The sequence below is a fragment of the Peromyscus maniculatus genome, chromosome 9 (genome assembly GCF_049852395.1).
Source record: "Peromyscus maniculatus bairdii isolate BWxNUB_F1_BW_parent chromosome 9, HU_Pman_BW_mat_3.1, whole genome shotgun sequence".
NCBI lineage: Eukaryota > Metazoa > Chordata > Mammalia > Rodentia > Cricetidae > Peromyscus > Peromyscus maniculatus.
Window position 1 is genome coordinate 116,272,482 of NC_134860.1, and position 26,239 is coordinate 116,298,720.

At 43.3% G+C, this 26,239-nt stretch overlaps 1 protein-coding gene across 7 annotated transcripts in view; it reads right to left on the minus strand.

Moving 5' to 3' along the window:
- Positions 1 to 1,112: 1,112 nt before the first annotated feature.
- Positions 1,113 to 26,239, minus strand: part of Dzip1 (DAZ interacting zinc finger protein 1) — a 51,361-nt gene continuing 26,234 nt past the window's right edge. For 2 of the 7 annotated variants that reach the window (XM_076545557.1, XM_076545561.1), the window contains 10 exons: positions 23,057 to 23,113; positions 17,820 to 17,888; positions 14,019 to 14,155; positions 11,759 to 11,921; positions 11,146 to 11,275; positions 10,252 to 10,305; positions 7,493 to 7,686; positions 5,714 to 5,844; positions 4,268 to 4,436; positions 1,113 to 1,404 (listed from right to left, as the gene is read on the minus strand). In XM_076545557.1, coding sequence (XP_076401672.1) covers positions 1,325 to 1,404; positions 4,268 to 4,436; positions 5,714 to 5,844; positions 7,493 to 7,686; positions 10,252 to 10,305; positions 11,146 to 11,275; positions 11,759 to 11,921; positions 14,019 to 14,155; positions 17,820 to 17,888; positions 23,057 to 23,113 — 1,184 coding nt within the window. In that variant the 3' untranslated portion in view covers positions 1,113 to 1,324. Of the gene's footprint in view, positions 1,405 to 4,267; positions 4,437 to 5,713; positions 5,845 to 7,492; positions 7,753 to 10,251; positions 10,306 to 11,145; positions 11,276 to 11,758; positions 11,922 to 14,018; positions 14,156 to 17,819; positions 17,889 to 23,056; positions 23,114 to 26,239 lie in introns of all 7 variants that reach the window. The other 5 variants (XM_076545555.1, XM_076545560.1, XM_076545558.1 and 2 more) reach the window with 3 other exon arrangements.

A 26,239-nucleotide genomic window follows, 5' to 3' on the forward strand; every position in this document is an offset into this window, starting at 1 on the left:
AGCTACATAGTTGAGAAAAACAAAATAAAAAACAAACAAACAAACAAACAAAACAAAAATACCACGTGGCTCCATAAAAATCTGCTGAGGAAGTGAGTGATGTGTAAGGTGTTTATCTCTGTCCACACATCGTAGTCTGACTGTCCCTCACTAAGTCTTAGAAGCCTACGTACAAAGTGAGCCTATATTTGCACACAGTGGCCCCTGTGGGAAGGTGGAAGGATTTTTGTTCATGGTTTGGAATGGGTACACATAGGTTTCGGGATGGTAGCCAGTGTAGCCATGGAGATTTATTCCAAGATCAGGGTGTTAGAAGCCATGGCTTTGTGTAAGCCCCTTCATAAACTTAGCCAAGACGTCATCTCTAATGACCAGGCACACTCACAGGGTGTAATGGAGGACTTTACTGGCATTGTTGACGGATGACAGGAGACCCCAAATCACAAGCTATTAAAATGTTACCTTTTCTTTTTTTGAGATAGAGTCCTAATAGTACCACAAAGTATAAAAACTACTTTTTAAAAAAAGGGAAAAAAATTTAAAAAGAAACGGAAAAACGAACAGTTTATATATAAATTTTCTGATCATTGCCGAGATCATTGTTCAAGAATATAAATTAGTTCTGAGGTATTTTATAATGGGCTGAGTACTGAAAAACAGAGGAACTACACACATGTGTGACTCGGGAATGGCTCATCTTTTTCTAATGATCATCTCATAAAAATCAATTGGCATTTAGAACAGTTGCACATTATTCATAAAATATCCAAGCTAAAGACTACAGTGCACAAAAGAACTGGTCAGTAACGACATGCTAACAGGGCCTCACAGCTCAGTGGGACAGAGGAACTTGAGGAGAATGCGTTTATCATGGCCTAGCTAATTGTCACCGGTCTAGACTTATTTCTAGATGGAAAACAACCAAAGTCACTGACATCACTAATTCAGTTTTGAAGAGACTTAACAGAATTTTATAACATAAAAACTACCAATGTGACAGTACATACGTATTTTAAAAAGCTACAATAACTCAAACTAAAGCCTACTATCAGTCAAAAAAAAAAAAAACACTTAAAAGTTAGTTGAAAAAAAAAATACATTTAACACTAGAGTACCGTTGTGAAGAAAACACTTTTTATGACTGAAGGACATCCTGTTTCTACACAGTGGGCCAGCTGACAGATTTCAGTACTGTGTTCCGAGTTGTTAGAGACGCCCTTGCTCTGAATGGGCTTCCTTGGTAGGTGGGAAACAGGAGGGAGCGTTAGGAGCCAATAGGCTGCTGGCCGAAATGCTGCTGGAACAGTTCTCTGACGCGGACTTGTTACACATCCAAATCGTCACTCCAGTCAGTCACCGTTACCAAGCTGCTTTTCAGTGTGCTCGATTCGTTTTCTTGAAGTCCTGGACAGGGAGCAGGAGGAAGAGAGGGAACCTGTGGTTAATCACAGTCCCCAGACTACAGTCTTTGCTCACCCAACATCTGAATCTTCCAGGCTTTCGGGGAGGTTGCTAGAAAACGCAGCCACAGTTGGGTACGCTTCTCCATCTCCTCACAGGACATGTCCCGAAGCTCCTAGGCAGCAGGGCCTGTGTCCTGCTTCTCTTCCTCGGAGTTCAGCGTGGTGCCTGGGTGTTAAGTTCTCAGTGTGCCTGTGCTGTGTTATTAACTATGAGCAAACAGAAACCGGGCAAGAAAGGAACACAAACCCTACACATCAATGCAAATCTAGTTAAATATTTAGAGGTAAGTGTTAAACATGGATTTGCTGGAGTAGAAGGACTTAAATTCGAAGTTAATTTAAAAGAGCCATGATTTTGAGCCATGGGAATAGCACACTGTGGAGAGTTCCACTCTTGACTCTAGAATGTTCTCCGAGGAACGCAGGGTCCTGGCATTGAAGCAACCTCTCAGTTCCTTACGAGGCCATGTTTCTCAAACATTGTCTTTGGTTTTTATGAATCTTTAGCAGAGATGACTTCATAATGGCTATGTCACAGCCATGTTATCATGTCACAGTAAGTGCACAGCTGACATATTAGAAAAGAGAAAAGGGACAGAGCGGAGAAGGCCCTGAGGGGGACAAGAAGACCCGCTGAAGACAGGAGACATGACTATGGAATCTATAGGCACAAAATCACACAGCGCAGCATGAGAGGTGCAGAGGATGGGGGTAAAGACCCCTCCCCACCCCCACCCCCCCACCCCGCCATCTTGGTAGGGCATCGGAAGCTAATGTCTGAAGTGGTCAAATCAAGAAGCAGGGTTGAGTCCATTACTGAGAGATGCGGGAACAGCTCATCAGATACTAAAGACAGTGAGAAATACCATGGAGGAGTCCTTCTGTACATCTTCTCATTTACCATGTACAAGGATTACTTTGATTTAAAATATATAAATAAATTACAGCTGGGCATGGTGGTGTAACCGGTGTGGAAAAAGTGAAGATATTCTCAAGAGTTACTTGTGTCATTCAATATGACTATCAGGCCTTTGAAACAATGGATTTCAAAGAAATGAGAATTCCCCCAGGAATCTCATGGTGGGAGAAGGAAAAGGCCCTACTCCAGAATGAGATGTTACAGTTCTTACAAGTCGGATCATCTTACAGGCTAAGACTAAATCCCAAGCAATGGCGCCTCAGGGGCGGCAGGACCGATGCTCAGCTGTAGACGTCCTTGGCCCTCTGAACTTTGACTTGGGGGTGGACACTGGGCGCCTTTGTCCCTCTTCCCAATGCAGCTACACTGAGTAAATCTCCTTGTCTGCCTCCCACTGTCAATCTGGCTCTTTTAATTGGGAATGGGTGGCTGGATCTGACTTGGTACCCAAGTTGTGACCACCCCAAATTTGTTAACAGTTGGCACATCTATAATCTCGGTACTCAAGATGCTGATGTGGAAAGACTGAATATTCAGGGCCAGCCCTGGGCCACACAGTAACACAGTTGAAATCTTGTCTCAAAAAGCCAAACAATTGCCGGGCGGTAGTGGCGTACACCTTTAATCCCAGCACTCGGAAGGCAGAGCCAGGCAGATCTCTGTGAGTTCGAGGCCAGCCTAGGCTACCAAGTGAGTCCCAGGAAAGGCGCAAAGCTACACAGAGAAACCATGTCTCAAAAAATTAAAAAAAAAAAAAGCCAAACAAGCAATACACACACACACACACACACACACACACACACACACACACACACACACACACACTATGATTTTGAATTTAGAAACTAGGCCTATTGAGAGTTCCATGACTCCCTGAGTTCCATCCAGGCTCTCAGGTGGACAGGAAGCGTTCCAATGTACAATGTCACTTGTGATCTGTTCCACTGACTATAATGCTATTAAGAAAAAACCCCCCTTGGAAGAAAGCGAAGGAAAGTACTTAATAGGAAATAAAGGAATACTGGAAGGTTGCAAAAAGAATGTTCTCATCCATGTGTAAGCCCAGAGAGTCTAATATCTGGGGGCATCTGCGTGAAGAGAATATCTCCGTGGACATTGTAAAAAAATAACATTAAAATGTTGAATGAAACACTACAGCAAAAATTAAAATGATTTATACATATGTGAAGTAAGTTATCAATATTCACATATAACTTATAATAAAAAAAAACAAGATCTTGGGATAACAATTGTGTCATTTGGTTTGGTTTGGTTTTGGTTTTGGCTAAGTGCTCTACCTCTGAGCTATGACCCACGCCCCCAACGGTGCTTCTGCCTGACCGTATAAAAGTGTGACTAAAAGCAGATATTTATAAAGTTGAAACACTTGGAACTGAAGAGCTAGCTTGATTGGTACAGTGCTTGCAGATCAGTTATGAGGAATTTGATCTCCAGAACTCACACTTTAAAAAGGTCACGGGTTAGGGCGGCACCCACTGTTTCCCGGCACTGAGAGAGCAGGAACAGACCCTGGGACTCTAGCCGGCCAGCCAGTCTAACCAGCTTGGTGAGCGCCAGGCCAGTGAGAGACCCTGCCTTGAAACACAAGGTAGTCTCAGGATGACACCAATGACTTCTACCTCCACATGCATGTACATAAATGTGCACCCACATGAACACACACCTCCACATGCATGTACATAAATGTGCACCCACATGAACACACACACACCTCCACATGCATGTACATAAATGTGCACCCACATGAACACACACACACCTCCACATGCATGTACATAAATGTGCACCCACATGAACACACACACACACACACGCACACTACAGAAACACAACCCATCAATATATAAGAGTGAAATCTGCGAACCTTCTTCCTTGAATTCCCGAGGGTTCACTGGGCCCCAGGCCCTTGGCACGTGACTGGAATTTAGATCTCTCTTCACAGGTGGAGGTTCCCTCTGCTCTATCTTTTTCTCCAAAGATTTATCTTCCTCTAAGGATGATATGTCCCAATCATCAGCATCTACATCTGCGCACTAAGAGAAACACAGAGAATAACTTGCATTTCCTAAAGCAACAGTGCCTCTGGTTCATTTTGTGGTGCAGGCTGAGCACTTGACACTGAAGGATGAGGCTAGAATGACACAGGGGACCCAAATGGAGCCATCTTTGCAGAGCTGTGAAGCGAACCTGAAAACCCGCATCTTGAAATTTACAGGTTTTGTTTTTTCACGATGTGGATTTTTTCTTTATCAATTGTGAATTTAGAAAATTCTAGAATAGAAGGATCATAGGTGGAGGAAACTCTAAAAGTCAGGGTGAGATATGTCACCCAGGAGCCCTGCAGAATGAGACCCCACTAGAGGGAGCACATTTCCATCAAGCCTTTTCCAAGGACAGCCATGCCATCTTGAATGACGCAGCATTCTGACATTCTTTGTGTGTGTGTGTGTGTGTGTGTGTGTGTGTGTGTGTGTGTGTGTGTTAACACAAAAAAAGCACTACCTAATGAAGAAAGCTCAACAGATTGCTTTGAGTCCCGTGGAAGAATGGAGGGTGGGGGGTGGTTAGGTTACAGAACTGAAAAGAAGAACTAGTATTGGAGGATGCAGTCTACACAACCATCTGACCAGAACCTTCCAGGCCTCTCCAATGATTCTGACCCCCAGGTGGGGCCAACCCTTAAAAGTCTCGATTTTATTTCCAGGTATCAGAAAAGTCCGTGGAGTAGATGTGGAAGCCCCAGTTCTAGCTCATTGCACTGCTGTGGTCAAAGCATCTAATGTCTGCAGGTATGACGGGCGGAATTGTGAAAATCTGCGCAATGTGATGCCCAAACATCCTTGCATTGCAGGTTGAATAGCCCTTAACTGAAAAGACTGGGCCAGAACTGTTTCAAATTAGATAGGGTTTGGGGCTTGGGAATATTTTCAGACATTTTATTGGGTGTCAATATCTCTAATCTGAACATTCCAAATCCAGTATGACCCAAAATCAGAAACTTTGAGATTGAACCTAGAGCCTCCTGCAGGCTCCACTACGCTACATCTCAGATCTCAAAATCTGAGAATTTTTGAGTCGATGCCAATGTTTAAAAAGCACTTTGGGACATTTCAGATTTCAGACTGTTCAATCTATACCTCCCCTCAGGCAGCAGATCGTCTATGGAATGGTTAAAAAGGCAATACTAAGAACAAATCAAGACAAAACGTCAGCCTTTACTATATTAACTAGTCACATCTGACTTTCATTTCACTATAAAATATATTTACTAATCACTTCGAGAGACAAATTAATTATCAAGTGGTCTCACCTTTAACTCTTGCGGTCCTTCCTTTCTGACGAATGTCTCAACAGTGTTTACCCCAGTAACTGGTTTATCCCCAATTCCCTGCTGTGAGACCATGTTCTCAACAGTGTCAGTTTGGATCTGAATGGAGGTTCCTATGGGAGCAACAGAACACAGTCAAGAAAAGGGTTGGAAAAACTGTACCATCATCAGTTCCAAACAACTCCAAAACTGTCAGCTTTGAAGGAGTTTCAGCTTCACACATAACTATTTATCACTCAAATAAAACTAGCTGAGATATTTTGGGTTTGGGGGAAAACTGGGTTTGGAGAGACGCTGGCTCAGGGTCGGTCAATAGCCCCGGCTGTTCTTCCAGGTAAAGGTTCAGTTCCTGGTACCCACAGCACAAAGCTCACACACACCTGGAACTCCAGTACCAGGGGATCTCATGCCCTCTTCTGGCCTCCGTAGGCATCTGAACACACATGTGCACATACACACACACCCACATGCATAAAGTTTAAAAAAAAATTTAAAAAGCTAAATACTTATAATTCCCTTAAAAGAAGAAATTATAGTTGCCCAGGCATAAAGCTACAGTTTTCACTCACAGTAACAGGAGGGTGGTCTCATTCCAGTACGTGATATTTAATGGATATTTACAAAATAGTGTGAGTTATTTTTTAATGTACTCATTTTCCAAAACTATATAATTACATATTATATACAAATTATATGTAATATAGTTAAACCAGATATATTTAAAATCTGTAATGTTAAAATTACACTAACATCTATTGGCTCTACTTCCTTTGGCAAGTTACAGGAAATCTCCCACAGGAGGCCCGTCTGTCCTTCAAAGCACCCTGTGAAAAGCACAGTGATTAGGACAGCCGTTCTCGATCATCCAAGATGAATGGATTGAGTTTTGTTTGGGTTCTGCTATCTTAGAACGGAATGCTAGTTGGAAGTAGAGTAAAGAGATAATTAAGTTAAAGAGAAGTTCTTAAGAGTGGGCCCATGGGGCTATGGAGTCAGAAGCTTGCACACAGCATGAGGACCTGAGTTCAATCCCCGGCAGCTACATAAAAACCCAGGTAGGCTGGCATGTGCTTATAATCACAGTGCTGAGGAGGTGGAGACGAGAACATTCCTGGAGCTCGACAGCCAGCTAATCTTGCCAAATCAGTGAGCTTGGGGTGAGTAAGAAACCTTGTCTTAAAAAAAAAAAAGAAAAGAAAAAAATAAAAAAAGATACCCAACATCGACCTCTGTCCTTTATACATGTACACACACACACACACACACACACACACACACACACACACACACACACACAATTTAAAAAGTGGTCCATGATCTATGTGAACAGTCCTTATAAAAACTGGAAACCAGGACTGAAATGAACTCACAGGGGTAAGATGATATGAAGATAGACAGGGAGAGGAGAACCAGCCCAGAGACACAGAACACATCTTCCCTTGTAGCTTTCTTAAGGAAAGGACCTGGCCATCACCTTGAATTTGTTCATCCAGCTTACAGAAGATTGACACAAACAATCTCTGTTGTTCCAGACATTCAGCTTACAGTATTTTATTAAAGCCGCTGCAGGAAGGCCACACACTCAGGACCCTCAACCGGCTCTTCCCCTTCTGTTTGAAGACGGGCGGGTCTCTGGAAGCCCTCGGATAAGCCCCATAATCCTCACACACAATACCAGCTCAGACGTCTAGTGCCTGGCGCCCCTGGGTGGGGACCACTGTCCTATCAACCTGAGTGGGGTTTTCAGAGGTCGAAGCTCACCTGTGGGCCTTGGGGAGACATCTGAGTCCTCCATCTCGCTTCCCCCTGTCCAGTCCGGGTCACTTTTGACAGAGCTCTTTCCGAAGTTACCCATGGTATTTTTAGATGGCTGTAGGGTCAGCAAGTCTGAGGATACGTATGCCTGGATGAAGTCCTCTTCATCAAGCTCCTCCTCTGAGCTGAAGGGAGGCGTCCTGTGTAAGTCAGAACCAAAACAGGGCTGTAGGGAGACATCAGGACCAAAATGGGGGCACGGGGGACTGTCAGAACGAGAACGGGCAGGGGGGGGGGGGTATGGTTGCCGTCAGAAAAAACAGGGGTAAAGGGGTGTTGTTTCTCATTTCAGAATTTACTAACCAGGTGTGCCTTTTTTTTTTTCTTTTTAAAAATCAGTTCTTTTAATTAGCACACAATTGGCTTTATTCTGAATTTTTATACATACTTTGTTTTTGTTGCTTTCTCCCTTCCTCTCCCTCCCTTTCCTTCCCCCTCCTCTCCCTCCCCACTCCTCCTCCTCTCCCTCCCCTCCTCTCCCCTCTCCTACCCCCTCCCCTCCCTCCCCCTCCTCTCCCTCTCCTCCTTTCCCTCCCCCTTCCCTCCCTCCCACTCCTCTCCCTCCCCACTCCTCCCCACACTGCACTTCTGCTTTCTTGTCACATACATCCCGTTCCCCTCTTTTTATTTCTCTGTTTTCCATTCCCAACATTCCTTAATCCTCTTCCCCCATTCACGGACCCCTCTAGTTTTACGACTAATGTATCACCGCCCACATACATATATAAAAATTAAAACCCAGGGTCTACATATGAGAGAAAACATTTAATATTTGTCTTTCTGAGTATGGAATATTTTGCTTAAAAGTAATGTCTACTTCTACACATTTTCCTGAATAAAACGGCAATTTGTACATGTACCACATTGCCTTCTCCGGTCATCTCTTGATGGACATTTCTTAGCTATGTTGAATAGTGAAGAAAGAAACACATATATGTGGATCTCTCTCTGTGGTGAGACTTAGAGTCCTTTGGGAGCGTGCCCAGAAGTGGGACAGCTGGGTTCTATGGAAGTTCTATTTTTAGCTTCTTGAGAATCCTCCCTATTGATTTCATGTGTTTGCCTTATAAGGTGATACAGGTAATTCCCAGAAGTATAACGAAGGTCACTCCCCTGTACCCACAGACAAGGACACAGTGAAGCCAGAGCCATGTGCAAAACTGAGGGGTCATAAAGACTCAGATCTGCCAATCACAGCACAGTTACAGAAACGGACTGAAGTTCCCCTAAACCCGGACGTGTACCCTCTCAGTGTTCTTAGCTCTTAAGACACTTCTCAGCGAATGAAAAACATATCTACACTCAAACTGCTCCATCCTTTAAAATTCTGTTACTTCTGATTCATGGATTGCCACCCCAAGTTTGGGACAGCACTGTCCATTTGAAAAACACTTTTTTTTTTTTTTTAAGATTTATTTATTTATTATGTATACAGAAGAGGGCTCCAGATCTCATTACAGATGGTTGTGAGCCACCATGTGGTTGCTGGGAATTGAACTCAGGACCTCTGGAAGAGCAGTCGGTGCTCTTAACCTCTGAGCCATCTCTCCAGCCCCGAAAAACACTTTTAGAAAGCCTGAATTCCACATATCACATGGACCTGTGCACACTTGTTCAGTCATACATGAAACAGCTCTTCTCCTGAGGTTTGCTCACGAAAAGAGGAAGCATTGTTTGTCTCTAGTTAGTGATGTCCCAGAGAAGAGACACAATGGTGTTGGTATCTCCAGACTCAGGCAATGACAATGACATTCAACCGGGAGAAAAGGAGTGTCATTCAGAACTAATAACAGAAACAGACCAGTAATTTACTGAGTGCCCACAAGTGCCAAGACTCTTTTGTATGTTCTCATTTAATTTGTAAAATGACCCAAAGCCTTTGGTACCCCCACGCCTTTAATCCCAGAACTTGGGAGGCAGGGGCAGGAGCATCTCTGTGACGTCAAGGCCAGTAGAGCCAGAGAGTCTTCCAGGCCAGCCAGAGCTACACAGTAAGACCTCATCTGAAAAACAGACCATCATCAAAAAAAGTATTCTGTAAACAAGAAAGCATCACATTTACAGAAATTTTTTTTTTTAAATTAGGCTCAGAAGAAGCACGTGATGAATGTGAGCCAAGATTCTTATCTCCTGAGGGACCCCAGCAGAAGGCAGTCTAGAGTCTTCAACAGCCCTGATGAGGGGTCACAGCCCCCAAATATCACCTGACACCTGTGTGATCATGGACCCAGCCACCCAAACAACATCCGTCCTATTGAAATGTGCTTGTTAAAAATATCACACTGAAGGCCAGGCAGTGGTGGCGCACGCCTTTAATCCCAGCACTTGGGAGGCAGAGGCAGGCGGATCTCTGTGAGTTTGAGGCCAGCCTGGGCTACAGAGTGAGTTCCAGGATAAGCTTCAAAGCTACACAGAGAAACCCTGTCTTGAAAAACCAAGAAAAAAAATCTCACTGGGAAGGCCGTATAAGAACTCAGAGGTGGTCCTTTTTGTTAACGGAGGCCATGTGGTGAAATGCTACTGAGTGAGGGGGTAACTGAAGAAGACGTGTCACAAATAATAAGCCGCAAAGGACTCGAAAAGTAATCCCGATGAATAACCACTGTGGTTTTCTTAATCACAGTGAGCCTCCACTTTACCACGAGAGGAATGCCCAGAAACTTTATATTCCTTCCACGCACCCCCAGAACCTCTCCAGTACTCACCTGGTAGATGAAAACTTTCTGAGAAAATGATTTTCTTTGGTATTTTTCTTAAATCTAAAAAAAAAAAAAAAATTAGAGGAAGACAAAAAATACTTCTAAAGCACCTAAGTAAATAACAGTTGACACAATGTCCATGGAAAACACAAGTCTCTGTTATCCCCAGAGACCACATGGAGGTTGGGAATATGATCCTCTGCTCCCGACTCAGTGTGTGTAAGCCACCAGACCTGTCGTGTGGTGACATCTGGAGGCAGGCAGGACTTTAGAGAGTTCTGGACTAGATGGAGTCAAAGGGTCGGGTCCCCATGACGGGATTACTGCCTGTGGTGGTCTGGTTGAAAATGGCTCCTATAAGCTCAAAGGTTTGAGTGCATGGCCCCACTGGGCCTGTCTGGGAAGACGAGGAGGTGTGGGATGTGGCCTTCTTGGAGGAGGTATGTCACTGGAGACAGGCTTTGAGGTTTCAACGACCCATCCTTTTTCAGTTAGCTCCCTCTGCCTTGTGCCTGTGGACTGAGATGTAAGCTCTCGATTACAGCTCCATGGCTGCCTGGCTGCTGCCAATGCTCCCACCATGACGGTCATGAACTCTAGCCTCCAGAACCGTGAGCCCCAGGTTAAACGCTCTCTTTTGTAAGTTGCTTTGGTCATAGGGCTTTGTCACAGCAACTGGAAAGCAGCTGAGACTTCCTTTAAAAGAGGAAGAGACCAGGGCTTGCTCGCCGTGTGAGCTCTGGCAAGAGAACTTGACCTTTGACACCTTGCTTCTGAACTTCCAGCCTCCAGAATGAATTCCTGCTCTCTCAGTGACCCAGTCTGTGATGTACTGTTATAGCAACTGCAGTTGGCTAAGACAAACAATACTTTTTTTTTTTTTCAGTTGAAAACACTCACTTTGGGACAGCCACCTTATCAGTAAACACAGTCCTCTGTCTGACCAATGGTCTGCTTTGCGGGGGGAGTTGGGTGGCTTTGGGTACTTCTTCCGCTGGGAAGGTGGTCATGGGAGGGATATTGTGCCTATCTGGAAGGGAAACATCATTCATGAGTCTCCATTGTCTCTGTGGTAAAGTGAGAAGTCAAAGTAAATGACACAATGCTTTCCAGGGTGTCACCGAAGAACAAGCCTCCCAGGCTGGGATCCCGACTCAGGGCTTCTAATTATTGTTCGTTTGTTCTTGGGTTGTTGTTTTTTTTTTTTTTTTTTTTGAGACAGAATCTCTTGTAGCCCAGGTGGCCTTGAATATGCTATATAGCCAAGAAGGATTCTGAATTCCTTGCCCAACTGCCCTTACCTCCTGAGTGCTGGGATTATAGGTATATATCCACCCCAAAGTGTGAGTCAGGGCTTCTCAAAATAAAAGTATAACCCAAGGCCCAGCATTTCAAGTAAGACAGTAAGAAAGCTGCCAGGGCCCAAGTCTGCAAACATTTAAAATTATAAAACGGCTGTTAAATGTGGCTCCCATTTGTAGCAATGAAATGCCAGGAGGTGGCAGTGGCTTACCCGAAGACAGCGACACTTTCTCCTCCATTTTACAGATGAGCTGATGTTCAAGGGATTCTCGAATTTGCTGAATGTCAGGCATTTGTTTTGCTAGATCATGTCTGGCTAACTGCATGGCTTTAAGTGAACTATTCAAGACTTCACATGGAATACCGTGTATATCCTGAAGGAATAAGATGTTGTGTCAATCTGTTATTATTATCCTTGGATGGTTTTCATTTGTAGACATATGTCGACATTAACTCTGTTCTACTGGTCTACCAAGTGAGTTCCAGGACAGCCAGAGCTACCCAGAGTAACCCTGTCTTGAAAAAACTAAAAACTAACTAACCAGCTAACTAACTAACTAATAAACATAGTAAAGTAACTGAAAGTCCAAAGCAGATCCAAACACACACACACAAACTGTTTCCACATAATAAAAGCATTATTTCAAATGAATGGGAAAGGTGAATCACAGAACCAGTGGTATCAGGACAAGTGCTTCAAAGGGAAATAGAGTTCAACTTTTCTAATTCTGAACACACACACACACACACACACACACACACACACACACACACACACAGACCCCAAAACCCCCAAACTAGGAAACAAACAAAAATGTCTCCAAACACTAGGAGAAAAACCACAGATGAGGCTCTGATTAAAATTAAAATTCCCAAAACTCATAGAGACAGCAAACATGAAAATCTAGTCTCAGGAGCATCTGCATGGGAACCGTGGACACTGCATGGCTGTTCCCACCACCCCAGTGCGGCTAAAAACCCACACAGAGAGTCTAAGGAGTTACACACAGAGAGACATGGAGCACCTGAGCCCTTCAGGGTGCGTGGGGATCGGGACACTTGAGAAAACACTCAGGAGCAGCTATGAGATAAGCATGTCTGCCTCTTGACCCAGCAACGTCATTCCTGGGTACACATCCAGAAGACAGACACCTATCTTGATGTTCTAGGCTCACACCAAGGAACACGCACAAAACTGAGTATCTAAAGGGCGCATGCGGGAACCTTGCACATTTATCCATCTTCAGGAGAGAGAAAGCTGCACAGTGTTCAGACAACTCGATGCCACAGCAGATAAATAAAGAGCAAACGACTGTGTGTGAGACAGACATGAACCCCGCGGACCAGAGCATCGTCAAAAGGGCAAGATGCAGACCAGCACACAGCACACGACTCCACCTCTCCGAGGCCCAAGAACGAAGGAAATTCAGTCACAACACCCGTCACCTCTCGCTGGAGAGCAGCTGTGACAGGCAGGAACGAGGTCAAGGGGACCTTCTGGGGCACTAGAAATGTTGTGTTACCACCTGGATGCTGATTGCAGTTCTCTCACACCAACCCATCCACACATCTATAAATACACACACATATAAACATACAAATATGGAGATACACAATGTATCCATATGCTTACTCAAATGTATGTGTCTGCCATGTACATGTATGAACATACAGTTGCATGCAAATGTGTATGTACATAAATACATAGCTGTATCCATACATGTTGACACACAAACACCTGTGACATACAGCTATATACACATGTATTTATACACGTCTATATACACATACATACTGTACCCATCTATCACACATTAAGCATGCCCATAGGTATAATGTACATTCATGCTTATATATATATGTTCACATGTGTCTATGTTTACATGCATTTGCATATAATACATACATATATTCATACATATACAGCCATGTATTTACCAGCACACAAATAAATTCATCAAATTGTTAGGATTTATATACTTACTGTATTCTAATAAAGAATTGTAAAAGCACAAAGGATTTATACATAAGATGTGATATTAAGATAATTCAATTTGGCTTCAAAATGAAACCTGATTCAGCTGCCCATTTATTCAACATTTACGAAGTGCTGATTCTGTAATGAGCAGTGGTATGAGGTGAATATCAGAATGTATTATTCTGAATGTATAACTATACTATACTATAACCACCCAGACAGACTCTGGCTCCCTCATTACTACCTACGTAACCTAGTCAAGTTACCTACTCTTTATATGAAATAAGTAATAATGCATTTTAGTCCACATTTTATTCCCGTTTATAAATTAAGTTTGTATTTGTTAAGGTCTTAGCAGATGCTACCCAGAGTTCTGCTAATCCGAGTTTAATCAGCATCAGTCTCTAAATTCGGAGACTTTCTTCTCCTCTCTCATGGGTCCTGATACGGGATATGGGACATAAGGAAATGTTCAGAAAATGAGTCAACGTACTGCGTTAATCCCAAAGCTCCTCAGTTTCCTTCCCAGCTCCTTCTCCAAGTTCGTCCTCAGCCCCTTAGAGGAGGAGCTGCTTTTCAAAGTCTTCCTTAAATACGTCTTCTTATTTAATTTCTGTTCATTTTCTCGTCCTGAATTAAGGTTTTATTAAAAAGCAGATTTAAAGAGAATTATACAAATTCATTCGGAATGGAAAACAGCAACATACAACTTTAAGACAAAGTAAACATCTGTGAGAGTTTAAAGTTTGGAGATTTTATCAGCATATCTTAGCTTCTAAAACTGATTTAAGTCTGCCTCCGAACTTAGTAACTTCTAAGACTACTGACTGCCTACCCAAATTACAATTAGTCAACTTAAGAAATAGATTATATATTTCTTTAATGTTTAAATATTTATCAGTGGGAGTGTTTCCCCAAAAGTTCATCTCTAAGCCTAGTTAGAATTTATCTTATGAAAAGAAAAAGTCTAATTTATTTAAAGTTTAAGTTTTAAGGAGATAAATTTAGTATATACTAAGTACACATAAAACTTTGTGATTTTTCTCCCCTTCAAAGTCTTTACCAAAACTGAAAAGAGGTTAACAAAGTCTTAGTAAGTGAAACAACTTATACTTTAAAACAAAAAAGCCAAACAAAGAAACTAATCAAACAAAAAGCCCCAGGTCTTATCTTTCCATTTTCCATCCCTTGTTCCTCCCTTCATCTTTGTGAGCTGGAGTGGAGTCCAGTAACGACAGCCTCAGCTCCCCTAGTCTACCTGTACTGCCCACTTAAAAAAAAAAAAAGTCTAGTCCAAGAGGGCTTGGAACAGGATCCTAACAGCATAAGGTTTCACAGTGAGGGTCAGTCTGTCCAAAGTAGCTTAAGACCTGACTACAGAGACCTAATATCTGGCAGGTCAGAACCTTAGAGACAGTCCAAAGCCAGATCTGAAAAAAGTCTGGCAAATACACTGTCATTCTGGGATCCCATGTCCAAGCAGGTTCATTTCATTCAAAAGGACTGGAAAAGTGCTGTAAGCCAGCAAGAAATGTGTTCCTTCTTTGAGGCTGGCTGTAGGGGACTGCCCCAACCCCAACTACTCTCCTGCCTCAGCAGATGGTACTTACAGCAGTTGCCGCCACCTGGATTTGTGGAAGATCTTAAACAAAATGCCTTTTGCTTAACCCATTTTCCAGATAGCTGTCTGATCCCAATGCTAGATCATATCTTGTTAAATTAATGAACGGATATTTTTTTGTGGGGTTCTTCTTTGTTTTGAGGAAAGCTCAGGCTGGCCTCAAAGCCACAGTGATGAAATGCTAGGATTACAAGCCTGAGTCAAAATGTTCATCTATTAATTAAGTTGTGCTAAAAACAAAATTAGCTAAACTAGTTTGCATATTAAATAGGAAAAATCCTGCATGAAGATGTATTTTTAATACTTTGCTATTCTGGCTTGCTCAGCTGTAAATATCACAGTATATATGATTACGTCACTAAAAGTCGGAGGTCATCTTAAATCTTATACTCTCAGCATTCATGAGGCTGAGTAACTGCTAATGCTTTAGAAAATTCTGCAACCACACACATACACACAGAGACAAAAAGCCAAACCAATCAAAACAAAACAAAAATCCAACCACTTAAGCAAACAACAAATACACTCTGTCCTAAGCACCGGTAACAATCAAATCAAAACACATTCCACATCACCGGCTTTGCACTATCTAGTGGGCCAGTGTGGGGATCAGGAAAAAAAAAAAGGCTCTCAGAGTCACATTGCTACCACTGAAACTAGTCGATAAACAGTTAGGGGCAACTTGTAAAAAAAAAAAAACAAAAAAAAAACATGAAAACAAACCTCATTAAAAATGTATTTTTAGCCGGGCAGTGGTGGCGCACGCCTTTAATCCCAGCACTCGGGAGGCAGAGGCAGGTGGATCTCTGTGAGTTCGAGGCCAGCCTGGGCTACCAAGTGAGTTCCAGGAAAGGTGCAAAGCTACACAGAGAAACCCTGTCTCGAAAAACAAAAAAACAAAAAAAACAAAAAAACATATTTTTAAAAGTGATAATGATGAACACAGCAACACCAGGACTTGAAAATATATATCAGGTAGATTTTATGAACGGGACTGGTTTAGTCAATTTTCAATTTGTAGCTTTGTAAAAATAAGGAGAAATGATAAAGTCCTATCAAACACAGGAGTTATAATTTTATGCATTATGGTTGAAGAGATCGTTCAGTAGTTGCGAGCATTCATGGCTCTCCCAGAGGTTCTGAGTTCCGTCCGCAATCATGTCAGGCAGCTTATCACCGCTTGTGATGCTCCCTCGAAGGGAATCCAGTGCCCTCTCCTGGCCTCTGCAAGCACTGCACTCACATGCATACGCCCGCTTACATACACACATAATTACAAACAAAAAAGGAACATTTTTTGAAGTTTACATATTGGAATATATATTTTTAATTTCTCTTCATGACAGAAATAGTTAAGACTGGAACCCTCATATTTATTACCAAATAGTTTTCCACTTAAGAAGTGATGCATGGGGGTGGAGTGTTGGCTCAGTGGTTAAGAGCACTGACTGTTCTTCCAGAGGACCCAAGTTCAATTCCCAGCACCCGCATGGCAGCTCACAGCTATCTGTAACTCCAGTTCCAGGGGATCTGGCAGCCTCACACAGACATACATGCAGGTAAAACACCAATCCACATAACAAATAAAAATAAATTTTAAAAAAATTATAAGAAAAAACAAGTGATGCACAGTGAAGCATTATTATTGATAAGGAAAAATCATAAGGAATTGATTGAAGCAAGTTTTCAGAATCTATGTCTAACGTTAGAAAAGACTCCTTGTGAAGCTGAGTGTTCCCAGCACTCGGGAGGTAGAGGCAGGCAGATCTCTGTGAGTTCAAGGCCCGCCTGGTCTAGAGAGAGAGGACAGCCAAGGCTACACAAGAAACCTTGTCTTGAAAAACACAAAAAGCAAACCAACCCCCTCCCTGAGCATGATGGCACACAGTCGCCGTCACTGCAGTCGGGAGGGAAGGGCAGGGAGACCCAGACTTGACGCCCAGCTGGACTACATGAAATCCTACCTCAAGCACACATTTTAAAAAAGAAAAGACAATTGCACAATTTTTCATAAACTTCAGAAATATTAAAAGCAATTTTTAGAAATGCCAAATGAAATATGTTAGCAATAATGATTCACCAGCTCCACTGTAACAGCTCCCACATCCTACCATGGAGTACTATTCTTCTCTAACTACCTCATACCCGGTGCTTAGATCCTGGTTTCCTTTTTGACATTGAGAGGATTTTTGGGACTGGGGCTATGGCTCCCAGGTAGAACCCTTGCTGAGCAAGTGCAAGGCCCTGAGTTCGATCCCCAGCACTGGAAAACACAGTAATTTGGAAATGGACACTTTACTCATTCATTTCAGGCTCACACTGTAAGAAACCACTGTGACACAAATAGTTCCACATCATCTGGTATAAAACATTCTGTGTCGCTGTTGCATCTGGTCAGCACATCTGTACTGAAATAAAGGATTTTTGTTTTTAAGTTTCCCAACATAGAAAATTTCTTATTAATTTGCTTACAGAAAAAAAAAAAAAAAACGCAATAAAGTAGAGGATATAGGAACGTTAGGGGAACAAGATAACAAATGCTGATATCCTATCAGTGGAAACGGCATTCAAATCTAGATGCCTTTCTTGTTTTCGGTACAGCATGATGCGCAGCGTGGACTTGGACTCTCAACTCCAGATCTGAACAAATGAGGAATGCTGGCACTCTGTTACCTTTTTCTTCCTCTGAAGAAAGTTCTTCTATCGGCTCCAGGACGTGTGATGAGAAGGCCTGCTCTGTTCCTGAGGACAGAGAGGAGTGACACAAATATGTTTGCTTCCTCCCAAATTGTTTACAGACATACATATGTACATACAAACCACTGTGTGTGTGTGTGTGTGTGTGTGTGTGTGTGTGTGTGTGTACATATATGCACATATCCACAGACATATTCTGCCAAAATAGCAAAGATCTACTGGGATAATATTGAGGGAGACACTTTTGATTTTATTATTTTATTTATATATGCTTTTTTTTTTAAAAGTAGGGTCTTGTAGCTGTAGCTGAGGCTAGCCTTGAACTCTCTATGTAGCAAACAACAACCTTGAACCTTGACCTTGATTCCACCTCCTAAATGACTGAATTATAAGGATCAAGCTACCATGCCTGGCTGAGACAACTACAATTGGTCACTTTTCCAGGAACTCTTCAATTTCTAGGTGTTTTCTATTAACTTCAAATATTTTAAAACTATATATTTTAAGTACTTAAATGAAAACTTCTCATTCATTAATCTCTTGCCTGACACACGAGCCATCTATCTAAAATAGAATACCAGAAATAAATAGAATACCCTTAAATAAAACAGAAGCCAGACCTTCCAAGGGGGTGCATTGGGCCTGGATCGCTCACTCCCATGCCTGGCCACCCGTCAATCCTCTGAACTGTTGGCTGGCAGTGCACCAAGATGAAGAGCTAGCAAAGCATGAGCTTGATACAGAGGCGGGGAAGCAGCAATAAGGCGACCCACTCTTAAAGACATCCACACCCCAGACTCCCGTTCTGTCCTGGAGAGCCAGCCCAGGTGAGGCTACAGGCTAGGGAAGAGTCCAGCCCACTGCTGGGTGAGGTAAAGAGAGCTGCAGTGTACCCCAGAACTCAGACGGAGACTGGGAAATGACATCTCTGGTTGACTTTAGCCGGGACGTGCTATCCACCTGCACAAAGAAATCTGCCAGGAGCTCAATCAAGCCAAGCCCCGTCCTGGGAAAGAAGGAACACGCTTCGTGGGGAAGGTGCAGTGATAGCACTCAGGATGTAGACATGGCAACACACAACCATCAACACTGGCTTACGTGATACATGGCTCACACACCTGCAGCTCAGAGATGACAAAGAGCACTTCTCCATCCACACTTTCACCTTGGTGAAAGCCATTTCTTTCTATCTTAGCCTCCAGAAGGGTGTTATGTAACAGTTTCCTCCAAGATTGAAACAGTCTATCCTGCAGGAATCTCCTTAAGCAGAAAGGTAAACAATTAAAATACCTCCAGGAAGGCTCTCTGAATAGGTGAGACAGTTGATTGGCTTGATCAGTTTGGGAGGCAACTAGGCAGTGGGACCAAGTCCTGTGCTCATTGCTTGAGTTGGCTGTTTGAAACCTGGAGCTTATGCAGGGACACTTGGCTCAGTCTGGGAGGAGGGGACTGGACCTGCCTGGACTGAGTCTACCAGGTTGATCGCAGTCCTCGGGGGAGGACTTGTCCTGAAGGAGGTGGGAATGGAGGGTGGGCTGGGGGTAAGGGGAGGGGGTGGGAGGGGGAGAATAGGGGAACCCATGGCTGATATGTAGAAATGAATGGTATTGTAAAATAAAATTAAATTAAATAAAAAAAAAAAAACAGCTCTAGGAAATCCCTGAAGCTGAGCAGACTCACTAGGCCCCTCCCTGCCAGAGCAAACAACAAAAGCTGAGTCCCTCTCAGACAAGCCAAGTCGCAAAGACCCAGACCAGCTGCCTGGGAGAAGCAGAAACCAGCCGAGCTTCCCGGAAGAGGTTGAGAACAGTCTCTTGAGAAGGATGGTCTCTAACCTGATGAGCTGCCTGCAGGCTGTGCAGTGTGCTCCAGGGTCCCAGCTTTGCAAGCCGTCACCCATGCTGGGGTGGGCCTTGGTGATGCAGCTGTCTCAGCCATTTCTGCTCCTGGAAGTGACCCTTCCCCCATATTCTTGCAAGTGACCCCAATAAAACCCACTGTTTTACCAAGTTGGAGTTTTGAGTTTGGTGGTGTCTGTATTTTGATCTGTTGGGGGCTCCCTACATAGGGTGAGCAAACATGTCTGTTGCATCTCTCCCCAAGAAAAGTTTGTCTCACAACAAACAGGGAGTGGGGCCACCAGTTACTGAGTGTTCACCAGGCAGCCAGGCAAGGATCTGAGTTGTTACACACCTAATACTTGGGAAGTCTGGCTTTTATTAATGGGTATTTCCAGGACACTAATTTGAATGGATGTGTGGTTGCGTGAACAAATAAACTTACATATGTATATAATATATATTATATATATATGAGAAAAAAATGTAAGAATCAACTCTTGTTGCTTTGCCAGAAAGCCAGTCAATCTACTGCCTGTCATCTTTTTTTTTTTTTTTTCTTTCTTTTTTGGTTTTTCAAGACAGGGTTTTTCTGTGTAGCCCTGGCTGTCTTGGAGCTCGCTTTATAGACTAGGCTGGCCTTGAACTCACAGAGATCTGCCTGCCTCCCAAGTGCTGGGATTAAAGGTGTGCCACCACCACCACCACCACCACCACCACCACCACCACCACCACCACCACCACCACCACCACCACCCAGCTTTAAACGATATTCAAATAAACTTTGGCACACAGTCTATTTCTAGGTAGGGTACAACTTTAAATTCGAAATGGGCCCACAGCTCCTTGGAGGGGAATTTAAGTTCATCAGGTACCACAAAAATTTTTCAAAATTGTGATTGAGCATTGATACTTTAAGATTATGTCTAGCTTGAAATACAGAAATGAAAGACCTAAGGATGACAACTAATTTCATGATTAAAAAATAAGTTTTTTTCCATTTTGTCTTTAGGTATATAGGGGTCTTTACTGCCATGTATGTGTACTCTGTGTGCAGTGTCCAGAAGAGGGCACCAGATCCCCAGGAAAGGAGTTGTGCATTGCCCATGTGGGTGCAGGGAATTGAACCTGGGTCCTCTGGAACAGCTAGTGCTGTTAATATCTCAGCCATCTCTCCAGCCTCAATTTAAGTTTTTAAAAAGGCACACAGTAGCCAGGCGAGTCTCCTAGCCAAGGGGCTGCCCCCCTGGGGAGGCAGGCTCACCTCAAATCATCTAATGCAATAGATGGGATGACTGACTCCTTCTACCGGGGTCTAAGTCAGGACCACTGCGTCAGCAGCTGCTAAGGGCATTCCCTCCTTACTGCAGTTTCCCACTCCAAAACAGCGCAGAAAGAGTTTGAAGAAAAGACTGTTTTAAAAGGACAGGGATTTGTAAGACAAATTAAACATGAGCCTTTTCTATCAAATGCTAAAAAACTTGAGCATAGGACAAGGAATTCAACTCTTTTTATCTCCCCTGCCTCGCAGGACTTTTATATGCAAATATTTTACCCCTTCCTCCTGATAAAACTATATTTACACAAAGATTCTGCTGCATTCTGGGATTGAAGTGGCTGACTGATTCTCTCTTCATTACCTGTACACCCTTTCTTTTAAGACTAACCAATCAAACAAGACTATGAGGTGCGACCCCAGCCAATGGGTGAAAAGACAGGGTTGTCGCCTGAGGTGAGTGAAAACCAAGCGCTTCCTGTCTTGGTGCTTGCTCTTCTGAACGCTGCCTCTAGATGGAGTCAAGTTTTGTCTTGTGTACTAAATATACATACATCACACATGTAGATAGTTTCCTTATATTTTCAAAACTAAGGCAAATTTATGCAAGTTGAACATGCATTTTATCTATTATTAGTCTAAAGGAGAAAAAGGTCCTGTGTGTTTTAAACTCCCATAAGTAATATAATCCAGCAAGTAGGTTTCATACTGTGATTGAATACATTCATCACAAGTCAGCCATGGATTCTGGGATCGCTATAAAGACCATCATGCACAGATGACAAGATTTATGAAGACAAAGAGTCGGAATTTAGTTCCATCATGAACTGAAGCCTACTCTTCTGTTTGTTTTTAAGTAGAGTTTCCCTGTGTAGTCCTGGCTGGCCTATAACTTTCTCTGTAGACCAGGCTGGCCCACAACTTGCAATGACCCTCCTGATTCTGCCCCACAAGTGCTGAGATTTCAGACCCATACCACCACACCCAGCTCCTGTCTACTTTTCTTTCAATTAAAAAAACAAACAAAAACACTGATTCATTGATTGATTGATTGGCTCATGTGCGTGCATGCGTACGTGTGTCAGTGTGGATATGGGAGCACCATGGCATGCATATGAAGTCAGTGGAACATGAGTCTCAGTCCTTGTCTCCCACAGTGCTCACAGCTTTGTGTGTATGTGTGGGGGTGCTGGCTTGGGCTTCCCAGGACTCTCATGTCTCTGCCTCCCGTTCACCTCAGCAGCACTGGGATTCCAGATATGGGTTCTAAGAATCCAAACTCTAATCCCCACACTTGTGTGGCAAGTGCTGTATCAACTGAGCCATATGAGCTGCGACTCAGCCAACGTCTGTTCTTCTAAGGGTCAAAACCCAAAGTGGAAGGGGGTAATCGTTAGGTTCTAAACCACCTGGAGACAGGACAGGACTGAAGTGGTCCCCCTGCCTTAATTCTTTGTAACACACAGCAGCTGTGCTTTGTTAGCTATCACATACGCATGGTTCCTGTAACATAAACACATAACGAGCAGGGGACAGACACTGAAAGAACCCCAATTCCACAGACGAGAAGTACAGCTGCACACGGTCATCCATCTACCCGAACAGACTGCAGTGCTTCGCACCCGCTGTCCTGGCGGGGATTTCATCCCTAACGCCTTGTGCAGGCTATTGCCTTTGGTTTCTCTTTTTTCTATATCTTCCTGACCAATCGCTGGGACCGTTTGTTTAAAAGAGGTGACTAGCCACCACACTGAAAGTTATAAAAACAAACAGAAATGCCCTGGGGCACGTGCTGGTTGGCTGGCCTTCCTCGGGACCTACCCCTCCGCCAAGATCATAAATAAATGAAGTACCGACATTAAAAGTGCTGCGGGTAACCCCAACAACACACTCACACACTGCACGCTTTATGGCGTTGGCAGCAGGTTTTGTTTTCAGTCATGTAATCTGTGAAGACACAGGTTTACTAACTGCTTTGTAGTTACTAAAGTGTTTCCTGTTTTATATAATCGAACCCCTGCTGGCAATCTGGGTTAATGAATTATCTAACTCGGGGTGGAAACTGCACCCCAAACATCAAGGCTGTGGTTGAAACCTACCATGTACCATGGTCAGGCTGGGTGGGCCATCCAGAGTCTGTGTGGCTGAGGCGCTCACTGAAACAGAACGAAAGGACAAGCTCACTGGCCTCGCCGTGACGACCTAAGCATCTGACCACACACCCTTCACAAAGATACAGACAGCCCACAGGAAGCGCATGCCTCAAACAACAGGTGCTAGCCAGCTGGCTTGATTTGAGTTTTTAAAATAGTTTTTTAAATTATTATTTTGAGGTGCCAGGGATAAAGCCCAGCGCCTGTGCATGCTAGCGAAACATTCTATACCAAGTCTTCAAAAATAACTTTACCAAGAAATAATTACTTAAGTGCGTGTGTGTGTGCGTGCATGCGTGCGTGCGTGCGTGTGTGTGTGTGTGTGTGTGTGTGTGTGTGTGTGTGTGTGTAGTTTTTAGGATATTCACAGAACTACGTGACCACAGTCACTAGCTAATCTTAGAGCTTTATCAATCTTCCTTAAATGCCGATACCCGTTAGCTACTGTGGCTCCTTTCCTACCCACCTCTTCAGCCTCTAGAACAAGCACTGTCATCTGTGTGTCTGTGACTTGACTGAGTATTTCACACACACAGAACTACACACTGCGTTCTGGCTTCTTCCAGTCAGCATGTTTTCACTGTGTAACATGTCACAATTAGCATTATTTTTATGCGCTGTGTAACATGCCACAATTAGCATTATTTTTATGCACTGTGTAACATGTCACAATTAGCATTATTTTTATGGTCTAGTGTATAACTGGACCCCAACTGTCCATTACTTAATGGACATTTATGTTGTTTCCATTTAGGAAGAATAAGTTCTGAAAAATATCCCAAACATGAGGTTAGATGTGAAGGAATTATTAATTCAGGCACAGCTTGAGACAGAGGGAACCTTAGTCAATACTAAATGCTATTTTTTTTTTTTTTTGGTTTTTCGAGACAGGGTTTCTCTGTGTAGCTTTGCGCCTTTCCTGGAACTCACTTGGTAGTCCAGGCTGGCCTCGAACTCACAGAGGTCTGCCTGCCTCTGCCTCCTGAGTGCTGGGATTAAAGGCGTGCGCCACCACCGCCCGGCCAACTAAATGCTATTTTTAATTTCCCTAGAAAGGCAAATTCTTCAGCCTCTTTTCCAAGATTTCACAATTCCTATCTGAGAGTCCTTGGAGTATCTAATTACTCAGGATTTTTCTCCCCGTTAAACTACTTAACCTATTAGTTTACTGTTTGTCTAGCTAATCTTTAGTCCTACCTCTACCTTAAAAATATTGGTCATAACCTTGTTACCGCTGTATGCTTACTTTTTTTTTTAAACAAAAATTACTGGCAAAAGCATTCCACTCATAACTGTCCTTAAATGACTAGAAAAATAGAAAATAGGACTTCTGGACTCATTTGCAACTTGTGTAGTCTAGATCAAGTTTTTGCCAATTACAGTCTGTGAGAAATATGGAGCCTGCTGATGTTTCTGTAAATAAAGTTTTATTGAAACATGGCCAAGTTCATTGTTTTACTATCTACAGCTAGTTTTGTAATGTTATACTACAACTATATAGTTTTAGAAGAGCATCTTGCCAAGTAACTTCAAGTAGTTACTCTATCAATATACTCTTTACAGGAGAAAAAAAAACCACCAAAAAGACAAAAACAAAAACTGATCTAGATGTTATTCCAGCTTTAAAGCCAAAAGATGCTGCTGTGTTAGAACTGATCCTCTCCCAGTGCCTCGGAAGCCACAGAGCACTCTCCTCCATGATAGAAGGCACTCACGGGACTGAAATGAAGAAGGTCTAAACTCATCACACCAGGCCCTTCCTGAGCTGCACACTTCATTCCCAGACGGCAGCAGGAAAGTCAGTCCATCCCAGATGACAGACCGCTGTCTGCATCGCTAAGAAGCACACCGGCAGTCCACAGGTTTGACCACATCCACCGTATGCACTGGGCACTAGAACGCCTCCATCTTGCCAGGAACTGATCAGATTTATTGGTCATTTCACTCCAATGCTGACCTTTCCATTATTATTTGGATCTTTCTATCTGAAACTTGAGGGTGTGTTCTTGAAGAGAACTTCCTGTCATCCCAAGAACCTGGGGCTTTTAGATCTTTCTCCAAGCCAGAGGAGGGGGTAGGGATTGGGGATGAGTAAACTGCCCTTAAGGGACCCCTACATATGGGCTATGGACTCGCCCCCACCTCCCCTAACCCCGGTGACATGAGGACTTTTTCTTACCATATGTTCCATAGGGGGAATTTACACATTCTTCTTTATGTTAATTTGCACAAACAACCATACAAACATTATGTACATTTTAAAACATAAAAATATTTGAAAAACTGAAGAATGAATTCTTTAATATATCAAAATCTTAACTGATTTCTTATATCCCATTAGATCTGGTTGCCTACCCCAGACCATCTGGACAGTCCACTTGGAGAAAATCACTCCCAACACAGCTTGCTGTTGTTTTCTTTTCTTTACTGTTTCTCTATTTGGCGATATTTCCTTTGTTAGTTTTCTTTTAATGTTCCCCGCTTCCCTGAAGTGTGTTTTTTATTTCCCGAGTCTGGGTCCTCCTCTTAGCACTGAGCACTGCTGCCCCTCCCCCTGCCCCCCCCCCCCAATCTCTCCGGCTTTAAGAGGCAACAGGGGCTTCACAAGAAGCCCCGCAGAGACAGCGATGGAAACTGTCCGGAGAGTTCCCAGACACACCACTAACGATGTGGTCGTCACTCTGCAGTCCTGGGGCCGGCCTGGTGAGCGGTGTCAGCACCGTGCCGTCTCAGGCCTGAGCCCACTAGTGCTCCAAAGCCCCGGGCATGCGGCCCACCTGACTGTCCCTCACAAGTATCACCTGCTCTCCGACTTCCTCTACCCAGAGTTCTTCTCTTCTCCTTTCAGAAATAAAAAATATTAAAATTATTTGAAAAAAATGAGACAATCACATCTTTGTTTGTGTGCACACATGTCCGTGTGTGTGAGTGCATGTGTATGCACACAAATGTCCGTGTGTGTGTGTGTGTGTGTGTGTGTGTGTGTGTGTGTGTGCATGTGTGTAACTGTGGAAGGTGAGGATCAATGTCAGGTGTCTTCCTCAATTGGTCTCCGTTTTATTATTACCAGATTTACTTTATTTATTTATGTCTGTATGTATTTGTGTCTGGGAATAGGTGTGACAAGGG